The following is a 19,207-nucleotide window of genomic DNA, read 5'->3' on the forward strand; positions in this document are numbered from 1 at the left end:
CCTGCATTGGCAGGTGGATTCTTAACCATTGGATCACCAGGGAAGTCGCATGGGACAACAGCATTCTTGATTTAGGACTTCATTTGAAATAACCACTCAGTACTGTATGTGTTCCATACTTTCATTCTCCTTTAACCAACTGCTTAACCTGTGCTGAGTAACTAGCAATCTGTATAAGCATCTGTCTTTACTCTTTAAATTCTTTCAGAAAAAAAAAAAAAGTGAAAACCCAACCAATCCTTTAACATGGTATAAAATATGATCACACCCCTCCTGAATCAAACTAGCATCATTGTTTGTTAAAATTCTAGGAAGAGCATGGATTTAGAATGAGACTGGGTCCCTCACCGTTGAGGTCTTATTTAAATCCAATATACCAGTAGGATACTTAGTCATGATTAATTTATATTTATTAAATTATACTTACTGAGTTCCACATAGGAATAGTAAAGTAAAAAGTAATAGATAAACTCTGCATCTAGAAATGCAGAATCTAGTAATTCTAAGGGTAATATACCCCCAGCGGGTATTTAGGACTGTACAGCTGTCAGATGACCTTAAATAAGAAAGTTCTTAATGACTAAAATTTGTTTACTGCAGAGAACTAGCCAAACCCCTATTTTCATTTCTCTTGCTGATGAAAAGGGCCCCCTAAAGTCACATGGGCATTGAGCCAACAGCAACGCACCAGGGCCCCAAAGGGCTAGGTATAGGTTGATGTTTCTCACCACCTATAAGTGGGCTGACCAAGAGATCAAAGATCAAAATGCCTCCTCTGAACTTCTAGGATCTTGGAGGTACTACCGTGGAGCAGGCTCCTTGGGTTATAGCTGCATATGGCTACTTATGGAAACAGCCCTGCTTACTACCATCAGCAGCCTCTTGCTCTATGGGCTGAGAAACAACACTCATCCCTTTAAGCACCTGATCACTGAGTGGGCTCTTCTGCGCAGTTTGATGGTAAGACAGCCCAAACACCTCATTGCTTTCTCCCCAGACCTGAAGCCAGAGGTCACAAAACTTAATGTCTTTAAGGTCAGGCAGATAAAGTAAATGGGTGCAATGGGTCAAGAGTAAGAAACACACAGCATTTTTAAACCATCTGATTCTACTTCTGTGAATAAAAGAATGTTGCTCTTCATTAAAAGGAGATAACTGGACATGCTGCACAGCAACCGATGCCCTGCCTTCACGCTGGGAGACCGTGGTGAGGGAGGGGGAAGAGAAACGAGTAATCACAGGACCATTACCAAAGGCAGCGGTGACTATTCAGCTCCAGAAAACTATGGCCACCTGTGAACGTGAGTCCACTGTTACCAGATCTTCCAATTTTTCAAAGCCAGGAACAGAGGCTTTTGTGACATTTAGCAATTTGAAATGTTAGCGAAACAAACAAGAACTCATGTATTTTTTAATTTACCCTATAGGCAAAATAAAAGTATAAGTTAGACTTGGTACCTGCTTTAAGGTCAAGAAACCCCAATCTTACTTAGTTCAGCCTCTAAGTAGCACAGTCTGAGGGCTTCCCAGGTGGCGCTAGTCGTAAAGAACCCACCGTTCAATGCACGAGACCTAAGAGATACAGGTTTGATCCCTGGTTCAGGAAGATCCCCTGGAGAGGGAAATGGCAATCTGCTTCAGTAATCTTGCCTGGAAAATCCCACGGACAGAGGAGCCTGGTGGGCGATACAGTCTGTGGGATGGTAAAGGGTTGGGCATGACTGAAGTGACTTAGCACGCATGCCGACAGGGCAGTCTGATTATTCAATTGTATGAGGCAAGAGAGAGATTTCTCAGGCTCATACATACTCCAACAGGATCCAGTGCTCTGCTAAGGGCTATAAATGTCCTCTTTTTTTGAAGGTAAAAGTCTTCTAAGGAATGCCAAGTCCGCGGTCACTCCAGGCTTTCCTTCCATCACTTTGGGACCACTCCAGCTCCCCGTGCCACCTCCCAGACCTGCTCTATTTTCAGCACAGTTCCTGCAGCTGAAGTACAAGGTGCTGCCTGTCAGGAGACACTAACGAGGCTCCACCCCCTGGTTTCTGACACTGCTGAAAGGCACTGACTCTCCTGCCACAGAAGTTTGAGCTACTCGCCAGCTGCCCCAAATACCATATCACAGAGTTTGTACCATCTGCTCAGCAAACTTCTAGCTCCAGAAACCAGAGTATATTTTGATGAGGAAAATCAAGCAAAAGACTAACTGAACTACCCATCCCTGACATCTCCTACACTGAAATATCCAGTCGGTTTGAAATTATTTCTCCATATACATCAGTCAGGTTTAATCCTAATATGTTAAGTGCTGGAGAGATGCATTGTTGTTGTTCAGTCGCTCAGTCGTGTCTCTTTTTGACTCCATGGACTGCATGCCATATCCTTCACTATCTCCTGCAGCTTGCTCAAATTCATGTCCATTGAGTTGATGATGCTATCCAACCATCTCATTCTCTGTCATCCCCTTCTCCAGCATAGACAGTTGAATACTGCTTAATAACTCAGTTGACTTAAGAGGAATACTAAGTCTGGCAATTTCCCCATAACAATTCTTTGCCTGTTTCCAAGGCTTATGGCTATCCATAAAGCACGATTTCCAAATAATAGCCTCACCACCTTTCAGGGAAGGATGACTCATGTGTACCTACTACCACCACACTCTGATAACTCACAAAGGATATATCTTCACCCCCACTGATATAATGCCCTTCCTCATAGGACTGTGGAGCAACATCAACATCACTGAAATATAATCTATAGGAGAATAGCTGCTGATTTCTATAAATTCAGGGGGACTCTGAGGTGAATGGGGCAGAAATGACAAACAGGTTGTATTTTGGAGTAGCAGAAGAGAGCTCTAAGGGACGGACAGACAATAGCTTCATGGAGTATACTTCCTCAGCCTTGGGGTGGGAGGTTATCTTTGGGCTCCAGGAGGCATGGGGGCTTTATTTAGTTCTTCCAGAATGAAGATAAGAGGAAAATAGGCTCTTCAGGAAAAAGGAAAAAAAAAAAAAGGGGGGAAGAACAACGTGAATGCTTCTTTATAAGCATCTTAAAGAAGCACCAAGGCACTGGCCACCCATGAAACGTGGCCACTCCTGTCCTGCTCTGCACCAGAGGAAGGTCTGGTGAGGGGGCTGGGGGAGGCAGGATGCAAAAGCGATCGCATTTCCTCCACCGGAGAGCCAGGCCTCTGCGGACATCCTGCACACCCCTCCTGCCACCCTGCGAGCAAGGGGCCGAGCCGGGGAACCCTGAGGCTTTCAGGGCTTTTATCGTATTAGAAGCATTTTTCTCATCATAACCGAGACCTTTAATATTGCATTAAAAAGATGGTTAATTTTCTTAAGCTTCCTTTTAAACACAGAAATAGGATTAGAAGGATAACACGCTCAGATGCAAGCCCATTATTTGATTACGTCTAAACCTAATCCTGCCTTCACCTTGGCCTGCAGAGTCTCCATTTTGGGGTTTATTGGTTGATAATGCCAGGGCTGTCAGATACTATTACTTGTGTAGTGTCTGTTGCTACGTGCTCTTTCTTCCACTATCAAATGCTGAAGGTCTGAAATTGAATTATAGGATGAGTTCTCAAAGCCTCACCATCTTTTAGACCTTTGTACCTACTTTCAAAGAAGAAAGGATGGCTCAGGCCCCCCAAAACAATGGGAACTCTCTTCAGTAAATTCATTTCTAACAATGCTTCAAAGGAGTCTTATAACTAATCTCTCCTCCTTCATGCAGGCTTTCTACTTCTCACATTGAGAAAAACGGTATTGATATTAATAAAAAGATCAGAAACTACCGGCGACCATTCTCTAGTCTATTAATTTTCTTATTATACTAAAATTATCTGTCACATTATCCCCTCGAGGGTAGGAGTTAGGTCTCACTGATATCTAGAGACCATCACAATTCTGGTGTTCATGAAATACTCATGTAACTGACCTGAGAATCCATATCATCTCTTGATTGTATGCAAGGAGGCACCCTTATCTAATTGGTTTTCTCCATGGAGAAGTAAGAGGCATCGCCAGGCCCGATCTCTTCGAGAGAGGCTTGTGATGAAGCCAGGAGCGCACGACCAACCCAACCTCCCACCCACTTCACCATCTCCCGTTCCCTTCCCGCCAGCTTCTAAGTTTCTTTACCTGTCGCAGTGGTTGCATTTAAAGGGCTTTGCACCTGTGTGTTTCCTGTAGTGCCTTGTGAGCTCATCGCTTCGTGCAAAACGCCACTCACACCCTTCCCATGAGCACTTATAAGGCTTCTCACCTGCAAGGAGAGATGGAATGACCATGGTCAGTGACAGGAACAACATGATCTGGGTCTGTTACCTACTCTTCAGTCTTGGAAAAGGGCTATAAAATCATTCCTGAAAGGCTAAATTTCCTAACATAGTGTGTCACATTTTTTTTAAGCCTCTTAGTGCTTTTGTTGTTGTTATTTTTTTTTTTAACCTTCAAAAGTGGTTTCACAAGATCTTCAAATCTAGAGCTGTCATTTCAGTTCCCAGAGTCAAAGCATTTCCTTCGACTGGAGAGGGATCAATTTTTATTTATTTTCTATTCTCTGGAGCTCTCTGACCCCCCACATTCCAAGCAGAAAGGAAATGTGCTATTTTCATCAGAACCACAAATGCTTCTAATTCTATTTTTCTCCAGAACCTAGAGTAATTTACCATTTCAGCCTTTTTAGTCTTTTCCCCTCTCTTCTCTCCTACCACAAAGTGTAGCCAGGCAACTGACTGACAAGGCAAAGAGCTCAGGGCTCCCAGAACCTCGGTTCCTTCCAGTAAATGTGAGTGGATGGACACTCATGAGGAAAGGCTACAATTTAAGAGCAAAACAAAAAATCACTTAACGATTCCTGGTATTTATGTAAAATATAGTCACGAAAGTCCCATTTAAGAAGATCATCACTTAATGACTCTAGCACATTCATATTCGAGAGTGATACGCATTATTACAAAATATTTTTAAAGTCAATTTGTAGAGCAAGGTTTCAGGCACGCTGAAGCTGCTTAGAAGCATGAAATCCAAGCTCTGTGCTCAAGTGACCTTTCTGAACAGTAAATACAGATGGAGGAATATGGGAGAGAAAGTACATGACTTTTCCTAAGACCTTTTTTTTTTTTTTTAACCCATCAACGTCTGTCACCAAACATGACAAATATTTACTCTTCCAACTGTATGGTGGGCTGGTTCTAAAAAGAAGAAAAGTGATCTCTGAAATCATGAGAGTTACCCAGCCCTGTCACTGAGAGGCTGGTTAGCATAGAGGTTAACAGCCCTCTGAAGCCAACTTTCATAGGCTCAACTTTTGGTTCTGCCCTTAACTATCTATCCTTCGGCAAGATGATAAACTTCTCTGTGCCTCTGTCTTCTTTTACAAATAATAGTAGTATGTACCTCAAAGGGAGAGGATAAATTAATGTACAGATGTACTATATATTAATCAGAACAATGCCTGGCATAGATACAATTAACATAACTGTAAAACAGTATAAATGACCAAACCCGAAATTTCCAGATACACAAGTGCCGAAGTTGTCCGGCTGCCCCATTACTTCTCCACTTTTAATAGCTCAATCTTTCACCAGGCAGCAGTTTAGGAGGCCTTGCCCAGATACTATACTTGACCCGCTTTCTTCTTTCCACCTTTCTCCTTCCCTTTAAACCTAACTACAAAGTGTTCACAATTCTTTATTTGTATCACCTAGAATTGAACCAAACAGGATGGAAAATGTTATTTCATTAAATCGGTGCCCTAGTGAGCCGCTGCTCTGTAAGACCCACGGAGAAGAGGAATGAGAAATACAGGCATCTCTTTTCAACTGAACCAAGAGGACATGAAGGTGGGCCAGAGGCGCAGGAGGAAACCCATTCAGTTTTGGAAACCAGAAAAAAAAAAAAAGAATCACTAAGCAGAGTTAAAAGTTCACCTTCTAGATCCTTACAGCCACAATTTTAGAAAAGTGTGCCTGCTGCAGAGAGAGAAGGTGAAGCGTGATGGGGTCAGGTCAGCTTCAGAGTTAGCACACCTGGGATCTTACTCTGTTTGTTATAGACGCGAGGCCTCAGGGTCCCCATCTGTCAAATGGGGGTGAGATTCCTGTGTCTATTGTGAGGTTGACGTAAGGTGTTGTGTATCAGGCATTTCTGGAGCCTGGAGCAAGGTAAATGGTTAGTTAATCTGAACCCCTATTCCTCCCCATTCGCCTGTATTCTCAGAGGCAGCTAAGGAGACAGGTCTAAGTGGCGGTCAAAGAAACTTCTAGGACTCAGGCTCCAGCCTGCTGAGCCTGGAGTCACTCTGGGCAACCTAAATATTGAAAAATGGGAGAGTCTTTTTAAGTCTGAAGTGTTACCTCAGTATACTGACGGAGAATGGACCAGAAAGACCATGTCCTTTAGATCTGCTCTGAATGAGTGGGATGTTGAAGGGGAACTAAGAGACCCAAGTTGGAGAGAGAAGTACCAGAGAGGACTGTTGGCATCATTTACTTAATGCTACTAATCACCCATGAGCCTCTGTTACTTCAAGGAAATCTGGCAAACACAACAACAAAAAATGGAGAATGAGGCACCAAAGACTTCAGAAATTCCAAATGCCCCTTACTCCCAAAGGCCTTCATGTACAAGTAACACTGGAGGGTCCTGGAACCTTGGGTACCAAGCACACCTCAAAAGCAACAATGAGGCATCTGGAAATGCCATGACATTCTGCAGCAACAAGCAGAAACATCCGGTCCCCAAAATCAATCCCACAATCGAACAGACCCATCCATCATAGGCAACCACACTCTGAAGGACACAGGAAGGACAGAGACAAAATGGAGATTAAAGTGGATGTCTTTGGGTTTTTTTATTAATTTCTAAGTGTTTGCTTTTTCCCTTGCTGTATTTTTTAAAATTAGTTTTGTTCTGTTTTATGCTGACAAATAATGTCAAGGATTTAGTTATTTCCCAGAAGATAACGTGGATGCTCTGTTAATTCCTGGCACAAACCAAGCACCCTCTCCCCAGTAGCTATTTCACAGCATGCTTCCAGTGGCTGTGTCCCTGTTGCAGCTGTAAGACAGAAACTACACGCAGCTGGACTTGGCTCTGAACCGTGTCGCCTAACACTGTCTCCTGCTTCAGCAGGTACTACACAGAGCAACACTGAGGACAAGCTCCCCCGCCCTGCCAGTTTAGCCAAGTTACGCTATTGCGATTCGTCAAGCTATTTTCCCAACATCTGATTAATTAACCCACAAGTTGTCATTTCTGCAAATGCTCATAAAAAATGTAAAACAACTAAGAAAGAACTCAACCAAATGAAGGAGTAGTGCCTGAAACAGGGAGAGTTCAGAAATCAGAGGGACAGGAAAAATAGAATGGGGAATACAATTTCATGTTTAAAGCTCACTCATACCGCAGGGCACAAATTCATGCTTCCTCACAAAATGGCCTCTGAAATGCAATGTGGTCGAAAGCAGAGTGGGCTTCTATTCCATTTCTTACAGAATAACTCTCTACATCGTGATCATCACATTTGATCAAAAAATAATGTCACCATTGCCTTCTGAACATGTACCTCCAATACATGTAGATTAATCCACGAATTGTATAAATGTACTAATGTCCTAATACATTAGGACATTATAAAACATAAACTCAATATAGAAATTTAAAGGAATTAGGGTCATTTAAATATAAACAGGGTCTTCCCCGGCGGCATAGCAGTAAAGAATCCACCTGTAATGAAGGAGACGCAGGTTCGATCCCTGGGTTGGGAAGATTCCCTGGAGAAGGAAATGGCAACCTACTCTAGAAACTCACCTGGAGAATTTCATGGACGGAGGAACATGGTGGGTTATAGTCCATGGGGTCACAAGGAGCTGGACAAAACTGAGCGACTAACTGCTCCCCCCCCACACAAATATAAACAGAAGTTATCAAATTTTCTCCCTGCATTCAAAACGACAGTGTTGCACAACTGTACTTCGAGACCACTGCCCTACAGGGTAAATGAGAAGATCTTAGCTCCACGCTCACTGGTGTCTGTGCTTCCAGCCTTGGTCCCTACAGTCTATTCTGCCTGCAGCAGCCAAAAGAACTCTTTGAAAATATAAATCGGAGCATGTATGTCCCTTACAGGGGACTTTAATCTTTCTATTTCCATATAATTATTTTCTTTAACACCCTCTGGGATTTTATTTTATGCATTGAAAAACATTATTCTGTAGAGGGTTCCACAGGCTTCACCAGACTGCTAAAGAAGTTCATGACCCAAAAAAGGTTAAGAAGAAATTAAAATGTAAATGTTCCACTGGGTTCCTACTGCTTTTAGGATAGAAGTCAAAAGCTTGTAAGGTCCTATTGTATAGAATCCCCACGATCTGCCCTGGCCAACTCGATTACTCATGCCCTACCTGACTGCTCCCACCTCAGAGCTTTTGCACTTGCTCCCTGTTCTGCCTGGAATGCTCCTGTTCCCTCGCTGCCATCAGGTCAATGCTCAACTGTCTCCACTTCAGAGAGATCTACCCTCGGCATTCTCTTTTGAGCAGCAGCATATTTTGTCATCTTCTGGGACCACTTAGTTGCGTCAGACTTTATTTTTGGGGGCTACAAAATCACTGCAGATGGTGACTGCAGCCATGAAATTAAAAGACGCTTGCTCCTTGGAAGAAAAGTTATGACCAACCTAGACAGCATATTAAAAAGCAGAGACATTACTTTGCCAACAAAGGTCTGTCTAGTCAAAGCTATGGTTTTTCCAGTAGTCATGTATGGATGTGAGAGTTGGACTATAAAGAAAACTGAGTGCCAAAGAATTGATGTTTTTGAACTGTGGTGTTGGAGAAGACTCTTGAGAGTCCCTTGAATTGCAAGGAGATCCAAACAGTGAATCCTCAAGGAAATCAGTCCTGAATATTCATTGGAAGGACTGATGCTGAAGCTGAAGCTCCAATACTTTGGCCACCTGATGCGAAGAATTGACTCATCTGAAAAGACCCTGACGCTGGTTAAGATTGAAGGTGGGAGGAGAAGGGGATGAGAGAGGATGAGATGGTTGGATGGCATCACCGACTCAATGGACATGAGTCTGAGTAAACTCCAGGAGTTGGCGATGAACAGGAAGGCTTGGTGTGCTGCAATCCATGGGGTCACAAAGAGTTGGACATGACTGAGCGACTGAACTGAACTGAGTCACTTTGAAATGAGATTGCATAATGTTTGTGTGCCATACTGTCTGCTTCCCCTAGGAGGGTATAAGCTTCATGCAGGCATCTCTTTTGTTCGTTGTGATACCGACAGTACCAAAGTGGGGCCTGGCTCAACCTTGTAGAACACACTGCATGAATGAAGCATCCTTTCTGATTTGCAATGAAGACCCAAGTCCACACAGAGGAGCAGGACAGTCTAAGCGATCTCAGTCCCTCTCTACGTTCTGACCTGACTTAAGAGCAGAAAATAATTGCTGGCTTGTTTAAACCCGGCCATACCTCTGTGTCAGGGACCACACTGTGAAACTCTACAATGGATTAAGTATTACTTCACCATCATAGCTCACTCCCCACTTCTTTCCTATCCACCTGAGCCTAAAAAAGGAGTATCCTGAAAATCTTCCTGTAACCTTCAACTCACACCTGGGATTGGTCTCCTGAGCAACATCTCCTCTGGGAAACCACGTGCGTCATTTTACGGAATTCATTTGTAAAGGTTCTCACTGAAGAAGAGGCTGGGAGAGTGTAAGTGATATGTCAAACGTATTGCACTATACATTTGCCTCTAAGACAAAGACTGTAGCATGAAGTATGAACAGGTGTCAGAATCTTGCATTAAAAGTCTTTTGAAAATAAACATCGCTAATGCAAATTTTCTGCATTCACTTCCTGATCTGAAAAATTTCAAGTTCCTAATCCAATTCCTAAGGAGACCAGGACCTTGACGTACCCAGGTTTCAGTTAAAACTAATTTCATCTATTTACTTTTCTTTTTTAAAAAAATGTAGCTACTAGATTTCTGTTGTCTGGGCATGTTAGGGTCCTAGTCCCCTTAGGACTTGGATTAGGAATTTGTAATTCTGTGGATCAGGAAATAGAAAAGCAAAATAGAAAGGAGGAAAAATACTCTGTAATGGGTTTATATTGCTACTGAGTACATCTAGAGGGAACCAGCAAAGACCTATCAATTGCTTTCACATCACACTCAGCAGCACTAGAGAATTTAAGCTACCTGGGGAATAAAGACATTGAGAGAGAAAATGTCACTACGCTTTCTTAACATTGGAAAAAGAGTAACCAGTAAACATCACTCCATAGTTTGGCAATTGCTTCTCAGGGGGTACCTGCTACAACAAGAAAATACTCCAAGTTCTTAACTCTGCTTTGGAAAACTGTCTCAGAGTTCCTCTTAGATTCAAGATGAATCTTAAATACTTTCTTTAGGTGACTGATGGAAGAATGAGACAAGGACTTTATTTTCCATAATTTCAAAAGCATTTATAGTAACTACATAAAATAAAACACATACTCTTTTATTTACACTACATGTTGATTCTTTTCATTCATTAATCACTTGCTCATCCAAAGGCCAAATAGATGCTATGACCTGAGTTACTGAATTTACAAAAAGCACTAGTCACTTTACAGAGCATGTAAACATTTACTCTATTTTTTTAATTTTTAAAACAACTAATAAAATAAAAACTGGCCTAGGTTAGGTTAACTCCTCATCACTTGGCATGTGTGTGTCCTTAGTCGCTTCTGTTGTGTCTGACTTTTTGCAACCCCTTGGACTGCAGCCCATCAGGCTCTTCTGTCCATGGGATTCTCCAGGCAAGAATACTGGAGTGGGTTGTCATGCCCTCCTCCAGGGGATCTTCCCAACCCAGGGATCAAACCTGCAACTCATGTCTCCTGCATTGGCAGGTGGGTTCTTTACCTCTAGTGCCACCTGGGAAGCCCCTTCATTGCCTGGATTACCACCTTAAAATGGTTCTTTAAAGATCTATAATCTAGAATTTAAACTTTATGTCCTTAAGTAGCTATAGCTCCTATTTTAGAATGCGGAGAGAGGTGAGAAAGGATTTTGACTTAATCCCACAACTGCTGACACCTGTGGTGTCCAGTGTAGTAGTTACGAATCATATATGGCTGTGAGCATTCAAGTGAGCCTAAGGCAACTAAAGAACTGAACTTTTAATTAAAATTTAAAAACTGAAGCAATGTAAAGAATATTTTACACTTTTGTTTTGGTTAGTTAACATATATTGTTAAAATTATTATCACTATTTCTATTTACTTCTTAAAAATGTGGTTACTAGAAAAATTTAAATCACATATATAGCTTACACATATTTCTATTTTGGACAGTACAGGTTAAAATATATCTTCTATGTGGAATTCCCACCATTAATTCAAGTGTAAGGGCTCATCCTTTCTAAACTCTTCCCAATGCCCAGCCCAAAAGCTATGTTCAGATGAGATCAGATCAGATCAGTCGTTCAGTCGTGTCCGACTCTTTGCGATCCCATGAACCGCAGCACACCAGGCCTCCCTATCCATCAGCACACCCAGAGTTCACTCAGACTCATGTCCATCGAGTCAGTGATGCCATCCAGCCATCTCATCCTCTGTTGTCCCCTTCTCCTCTTGCCCCCAATCCCTCCCAGCATCAGAGTCTTTTCCAATGAGTCACCTCTTCGCATGAGGTGGCCAAAGTACTGGAGTTTCAGCTTTAGCATCAGTCCTTCCAAAGAAATCCCAGGACTGATCTCCTTTCGAATGGACTGGTTGGATTTCCTTGCAGTTCAAGGGACTCTCAAGAGTCTTCTCCAACACCACAGTTCAAAAGCATCAATTCTTCGGTGCTCAGCCTTCTTCACAGTCCAACTCTCACATCCATACATGACCACAGGAAAAACCATAGCCTTGACTAGACGGACCTTTGTTGGCAAAGTAATGTCTCTGCTTTTGAATATGCTATCTAGGTTGGTCATAACTTTCCTTCCAAGGAGTAAGCATCTTTTAATTTCATGGCTGCAGTCACCATCTGCAGTGATTTTGGACCCCAGAAAAATAAAGTCTGACATTGTTTCCACTGTTTCTCCATCTATTTCCCATGAAGTGATGGGACCGGATGCCATGATCTTAGTTTTCTGAATGTTGAGTTTTAAGCCAACTTTTTCACTCTCCACTTTCACTTTCATCAAGAGGCTTTTGAGTTCCTCTTCACTTTCTGCCATAAGGGTGGTATTGTCTGTATATCTGAGGTTATTGATATTTCTCCCGGCAATCTTGATTCCAGCTTGTGTTTCTTCCAGTCCAGCGTTTCTCATGATGTAGTCTGCATATAAGTTAAATAAGCAGGGTGACAATATACAGCCTTGACGTACTCCTTTTCCTATTTGGAACCAGTCTGTTGTTCCATGTCCAGTTCTAACTGTTGCTTCCTGACCTGCATACAAATTTCTCAAGAGGCAGATCAGGCGGTCTGGTATTCCCATCTCTTTCAGAATTTTCCACAGTTTATTGTGATCCACACAGTCAAAGGCTTTGGCATAGCCAATAAAGCAGAAATAGATGTTTTTCTGGAACTCTCTTGCTTTTTCGATGATCCAGCAGATGTTGGCAATTTGATCTCTGGTTCCTCTGCCTTTTCTAAAACCAGCTTGAATATCAGGAAGTTCACGGTTCACATATTGCTGAAGCTTGCCTTGGAGAATTTTGAGCATTACTTTACTAGCATGTGAGATGAGTGCAATTGTGTGGTAGTTTGAGCATTCTTTGGCATTGCCTTTCTTTGGGATTGGAATGAAAACTGACCTTTTCCAGTCCTGTGGCCACTGCTGAGTTTTCCAAATTTGCTGGCATATTGAGTGCAGCACTTTCACAGCATCATCTTTCAGGATTTGGAATAGCTCAACTGGAATTCCATCACCTCCACTAGCTTTGTTCGTAGTGATGCTTTCTAAGGCCCACTTGACTTCACATTTCAGGATGTCTGGCTCTAGGTCAGTGATCACACCATCATGATTATCTGGGTCGTGAAGATCTTTTTTGTACAGTTCTTCTGTGTATTCTTGTCATCTCTTCTTAATACCTTCTGCTTCTGTTAGGTCCATGCCATTTCTGTCCTTTTTCGAGCCCATCTTTGCATGAAATGTTCCTTTGGTATCTCTGATTTTCTTGAAGAGATCTCTAGTCTTTCCCATTCTGTTGTTTTCCTCTATTTCTTTGCATTGATTGCTGAAGAAGGCTTTCTTATCTCTTCTTGCTATTCTTTGGAACTCTGCATTCAGATGTTTATATCTTTCCTTTTCTCCTTTGCTTTTCGCTTCTCTTCTTTTCACAGCTATTTGTAAGGCCTCCCCAGACAGCCATTTTGCTTTTTTGCATTTCTTTTCCATGGGGATGGTCTTGATCCCTGTCTCCTGTACAATGTCACGAACCTCATTCCATATTTCATCAGGCACTTTATCTATCAGATCTAGGCCCTTAAATCTATTTCTCACTTCCACTGTATAATCATTAAAGCTATGTTACTACCCTGCTTTCCACATTCACAAACCCTAACATGCATCATCTCCAAAACACCTCATCTCTGTTCACGTGTGAGCAGGTCAAGTCAAATAATGAAACTTCTGATCTAACTCACTGACGGTGAAAATACCGTTGACCTCTTTGGTGTGACAATCTGGATGCAACCAACCTTAATTGTTGATTCTATTAATAAGATGTACTGAACAATGACAGTGTTGGAGATTAAAGTGAAAAAGTCTCAGCATTAGAGGCGTTCCCAGGTTGGGAAACCCCATGTGTACACACAAATAATACAAACCCAATGTGTCTGATAAACACCTGTGTATGGATATGTGGAGGAGTCCATCCCTAAGACTCTCTAGGACCATCGGGGTAGGCATCCCTTGATGTCTCAGTGAAACCTGAATTACTGGTTTGGTGGAGAAAAATGGACTAGACATCCAAAAACAGATTCTTCTAATTCTGGCTTTGCTACGTATTAGCAATACGGCCTGTACAGTCAGTTAACTTCTTCATCCCAACTTACTGTTCTTCACTGTGTGGAAAAGATATTTTAAAAGATCTGTCCTGCTTCCCTTGTCGTTATGAAGATTCAGTGGAATCCAATACATAGAAGTGATTGGTCAATTACAAAGTCCTAGATGGATAAAAGGTTTTGACGATGATGGCAATATCAAAAGGGAGTTCACAGATGTGCAGGAGGCCAGGGAAGACTATGGAAACAGAGACCATTGTTACCTCTATGTGCAAGGCAAGGGCACAAGGGCTCCTCCACGAGACTTAAGCTGGAGCCTAGGCATCACACCAAATTACTCTTCAGACCCACCAAGCTTTGTGAATCACAGCCAGGAAATACACAGGATGAAACAAATCTTTGGGAACTTCTTCCCAGGTGGTGCTAGTGGTCAAGAATCACCTCCCAATGCAGGAGACATAAGAGACTCGTGTTCGGTCTCTGGTGGGGAAGATCCCCTGGAAAAGGGAATGGCGACCCACTCCAGTATTCTTGCCTGAAGAATTCCATGGACAGAGGAGCCTGGCGGGCTACAGTTCATGGGGTCACAAAGAATCAGATACAAATGAGCAACTAACACACTTTTTCCAAAACATTCCTTTTGGAGGTGAACTGTTACATTCTTGGTGAATTTGTCTGAAATGCTGAAGGAAGAGTGGATTGGTCATGAAACTGGCAACCATCACAGATGCTGGAGCAAGTACAGCTCTCAGCAATTAGAATTTTTGCAAGTGTGCAACCTGTGATTCCAATGTAAGTATTTTTAGATACTGCAGCATGTTTCCCACAGCTCAGTTGGTAAAGAATCCGCCTGCAATGCAGGAGACCCTGGTTTAATTCCTGGGATGGGAAGATCGCTGAAGAAGGGATAGGCTACCCACTCCGGTATTCTTGGGCTTCCCTTGTGGCTCAGCTAGTAAAGAATCTGCCTGCAATGTGAGAGACCTGGGTTCGATCCCTGAGCTGGGAAGATCCCCTGAAGAAGGGAAAGGCTACCCACTCCAGTATTCTGGCCTGGAGAATTCCATGGACTATAGTCCATGGGGTCACAAAGAGTCGGACACGACTGAGCCACTTTCACTTTCCCCTAAGGCTAGGGGTATCATGATATTCTCAAAATCAAATTGATTTTTTAAAAATTTCATCAAAATGTGTATAGTATTCTAATATTTTCAGTGAGGTACAATTAATTCTGTTCCCCCAACAAAACAAAAACAAACTCCTGCAACTCTTAAGAGAATAATTCTCATACGATTATAAACTCATTTAAAAATTTAGACCTCAACACTCATACCTTAAATTATATGTGCTCAAGTTTTAAAACAAGTAGTTTCTCATATTTTACTCTGGGGATCTAAACTATTTTCTGGCAACATGGTTAATGTTTTCTGTATTTTTTTCTTATTTTGCTTTGATTCTCACTGGTTTAATTTGGTTGTTATCACCCAATATTAATTTTTAAAAATAGTTTTATCAGCTTTTTAAGGATAAATTCAAAGAAAGTTTAATACCAATTTGGAAATTGAAGTACATTTTAGTGATTACCAAAGTTACAACAAAGTTAAAAGCTAGATAGAAATTAGATTTGAAAAGTTGTTAAAACATTCGTCTCTGTCACCATAACTACACCATGTGAATTATTTGAAACTAATTCATAGGACATTTCTTCCATTTAGCAATAAAGATATTACTCTGTAAATCAGGTTCCCACAATTCAATGTGATATTTAGGTAGGAATTTGATTAAGACCTATGAATTTCAAACACATGGCCAATCTTCAATTTTCGCATTCAAATATAAAGATAGCATGATTGCAAAGGATACATGCAGGAACAGTCTATTACTACAACCATGACTAAAGTATTAATTTCTTAATCATCTTAAAAAATTTAAAGAATGACAAGGAAAACACTGTAACTTTAGCCACAAACAACATGTTCCAAGCTTAACTGACATGAAAAGTATCACCAAGCCACTGTAAGAGTAACAGTATCTCTAATACAAGAGTGTGCCCTTCAGAAGCAAACCAACTTAGAACAGGACCCATTCCCCCCAAAGATCCAGTATGTTTCAAAGGCTGGGAACTCAGGTGTAAAACTTCAAGTGAAAATCAGCAGGAATTTATTCTTGCATGGAGAGAAGTAGTAAGACAAAGAGTAACTGTGGAGCACAGAGCTTTGAAGGAGAGTAGACCTGATATTGAGGAGGATTTGGGGGAGCCTGAGGACAGTGGGAGAGGATTGTGTATCTGGGATTCATGGCAAAAATAGATATATGGAGGTCCAGTACCGGTGTGTAGGGAGGGGAGGCTAAAACACATCTGACCAGATCCCAGACACATGGCAGTCATCAATTGGTACATATCACATTAGTTGATGATGCCCAGTCTACTGTCTTAGAATAACTGTAATTTTCTTTTATTCCTAATGAAAAATTGGATAATATAAGCTCAAAACACTTACTATTAGAATACAGAATTAATTTCCTGCTACACAGGTGGTATACATGAAAAGAGGAACCAATGGTATAGAAAACCCGTAAAAGTGGATAATCCAAAAACCATGTTAGATCTGACTTTGGTAGTTATCTAATGACTAGTGTCAGCATCTTGAATTTGTTCTGATTAAGCTAATGCAATCATTAATTGTTATTCCCTAATGTAGACGGTAGAGATGGTAGAGAAGTGGCCTAAGCAAATCAATATTTGATAAGGTAATTTGCCTTAAATCAATAAACAAAAAGGTAACTTTATCAATCCTCAAAAAGCCCAAATTTGATCATTTACATACAGGTGATGGAGATATGGGCCCTCCCCTGGACCAGTTACCATTCAAGTTGAACAGATATGAATCCAATTCCCTAGAGATTTTGAGTCAAGATTTAAAACATCAGTTTGTCTATATAACTTAACTCTCTTCCAAGATTAACCCCAGGTTTTTTTTTTTTTTTCCCCAGAGACTGAATTTTCCCACTAAATAAGGCATCCCAAATATATACCTTATCCAGGTATGAAGTTTAAGAAAAGACTAACACAAAAGGAAAATATTAGTTTCTTATTTTGACAACTGATAACCTAAACAAGATGCTCTTCAAATACCACTGCCTGGATTTAAGAAGAAATGTCCACAAAACCATCTTACTTCTTTTTCTACCCTCATCTATCCACTACTCTTTCCACAAACCCCTCACTCTCCAACATCCCTAAGCAGCCCTCCCCAGCCCATCCTGCTTACTGGGATGTCATCTACTCAGGATGTGTCTTCCACACGTCACCCCAGCCCAAGCATTTCTTCCCCTCAGAAACCTATAGCTTTATCTAAGCTTTCATTCTCTGGCAACTTTTTGCTATTTCCTGTAGATATTTACCCTTTTATGCCTTGATCATTTGCCCTACTTTTCCCTACCCACATTACATGGAAATTGCTTTTAAAGCAGGGAAATCCTACACCTCCAACTCAATAAATTCAACTGAGTATCCAATGTGTGTCTGGGTACAGGGCTGGATGCTTTCTCACTTGCTTCTTCGTCATCACCTCCTGTCCAGCACCAGCTCAGGCACATTATATGCACTCAGTATGAGACCTGTTAATGAATGGGTCAGTGATCAATCAGAAATCAACAGTAACATACTGTCTTCCAGATGAACAAACCCTAACATGCATTGTTTCCGACACACCTCATCTCTGTTTGCAGGTGAGCAGGCAAAGTTAAATAGCAAGACTTCTGGTCTAACTCACTGATGGTGAAAAATACCATTGGCCTCTTCAGCGTGACAACATGGATCTAACCAATATTAAGTCTTGATTTTAATATGCACTGAGCAATGAAAGTGCTGGAGATTAAAGCAGCAAGGGCCCCTATGTCAGAGGAGTTCCCAGGTGGGGAAGCCCTACCAGTGCACACAAATGACACAAGGTCCGCTGTGTCTGATCAGTGCATGGATGTGTGGAAAAGGCCATCCCCAAGACTCTGCAGAACCATCGGGGAAGGCTTCCCAGAGAAGAGACGTTTCACTCAAACTTGAAGGGTATCAGGGACAAAGGCAGCGGACATTTCAGGGAGCAGGAACACGAGATGAAAAGGGCCAGAGATGAGGAACAGGGGGTTGTCACAGCTGAGGTGAAGGATGAGGATATGAAGAATCGCAAGAATGGCCTGGAACGGTGGTAAGAACCACAGCCTGCGGGGCCTTGATGACACATTCCCACCCCCTCTCAGGAGGCTGACTGCCTTGAGGACAGAGCCCATGTCTTTACATAGCCGGATCCTCAGAGCTTCATCTAATGTGTGGCACAAGGACCTCACAAAGCACCTTCTTGGGCAAGTGATTCTATGCCAGCTCTGATAGAGGTGGGCACCCCTTCCTCTCTGCTCCTGTAACTTCTTTTAGAAGAGTCTTATCTTACTACTTGAGTGATTTGTTTACATGCTGTAGCTTCACAGATTGGTCTCTTCAAGGGCAGAGGCTGGGTTTATTCACCTTACTATTTCCAAGACTTGGAATACTGGAGACATTCCACACACTCTTGATGAATTTGATTGAACAAACATGCATTCTATGACTAGTCCTTATTCAAACCTTCCTTCAAAACTCTGTAACCTAGATCCTCCTACACTCTCTTTCTGTTGCTCTGTAGTAGGAATTAGGAAGAAAACACAATGATTGAAGCTACCCATGGAGTCTATATTAACACACACACACACACACACACACACAACCACCTCCCCTCAAATCTGCAAACAATTCAGCACAAACATATTGACACCCACATATGTAAAAACACCCCCACACAATCTGTCAGCCTATATACCCCTAACCTCAAACAGTCTTAATTTTGTCTGTGCTAAACCCATAGCTACAAAATACTTTTCATTCTCCTACTACATTTTCATCCTGGGATGAAAATGTCAATGCAATGTGACTTTATACTTTGGAAGGGAAAAAATGTGCAAGAATATTAAGATGAGGTTAATTTGACCCTACAGGCTTACTATCTCAAAGTTATTCATTTCCCAGTCACTTCATATTATGCCAATAATGCAATATTCTCATAAAATGCAAAATGTAAATTAAATTTCCATTCAGAACTTCTGGCATGTCACAGGAACCTAGTTTCCTGCAGTTATTTGGATTGTGCAATGTGCTACAAACT

The 19,207-nt window shown here is 41.7% G+C and overlaps 1 protein-coding gene across 4 annotated transcripts in view; it reads right to left on the bottom strand.

Annotated features, from left to right (window-relative positions):
• The window catches only part of KLF7 (Kruppel like factor 7), a 105,114-nt gene that overhangs the window by 9,819 nt on the left and 76,088 nt on the right, over positions 1–19,207 (bottom strand). For all 4 annotated transcript variants that reach the window (XM_027565530.1, XM_027565512.1, XM_027565521.1 and 1 more), the window contains one exon: positions 4,155–4,278. In XM_027565530.1, coding sequence (XP_027421331.1) covers positions 4,155–4,278 — 124 coding nt within the window. The remainder of the gene's footprint in view (positions 1–4,154; positions 4,279–19,207) is intronic.

Source organism: Bos indicus x Bos taurus, chromosome 2 (assembly GCF_003369695.1).
Source record: "Bos indicus x Bos taurus breed Angus x Brahman F1 hybrid chromosome 2, Bos_hybrid_MaternalHap_v2.0, whole genome shotgun sequence".
Lineage (NCBI taxonomy): Eukaryota > Metazoa > Chordata > Mammalia > Artiodactyla > Bovidae > Bos > Bos indicus x Bos taurus.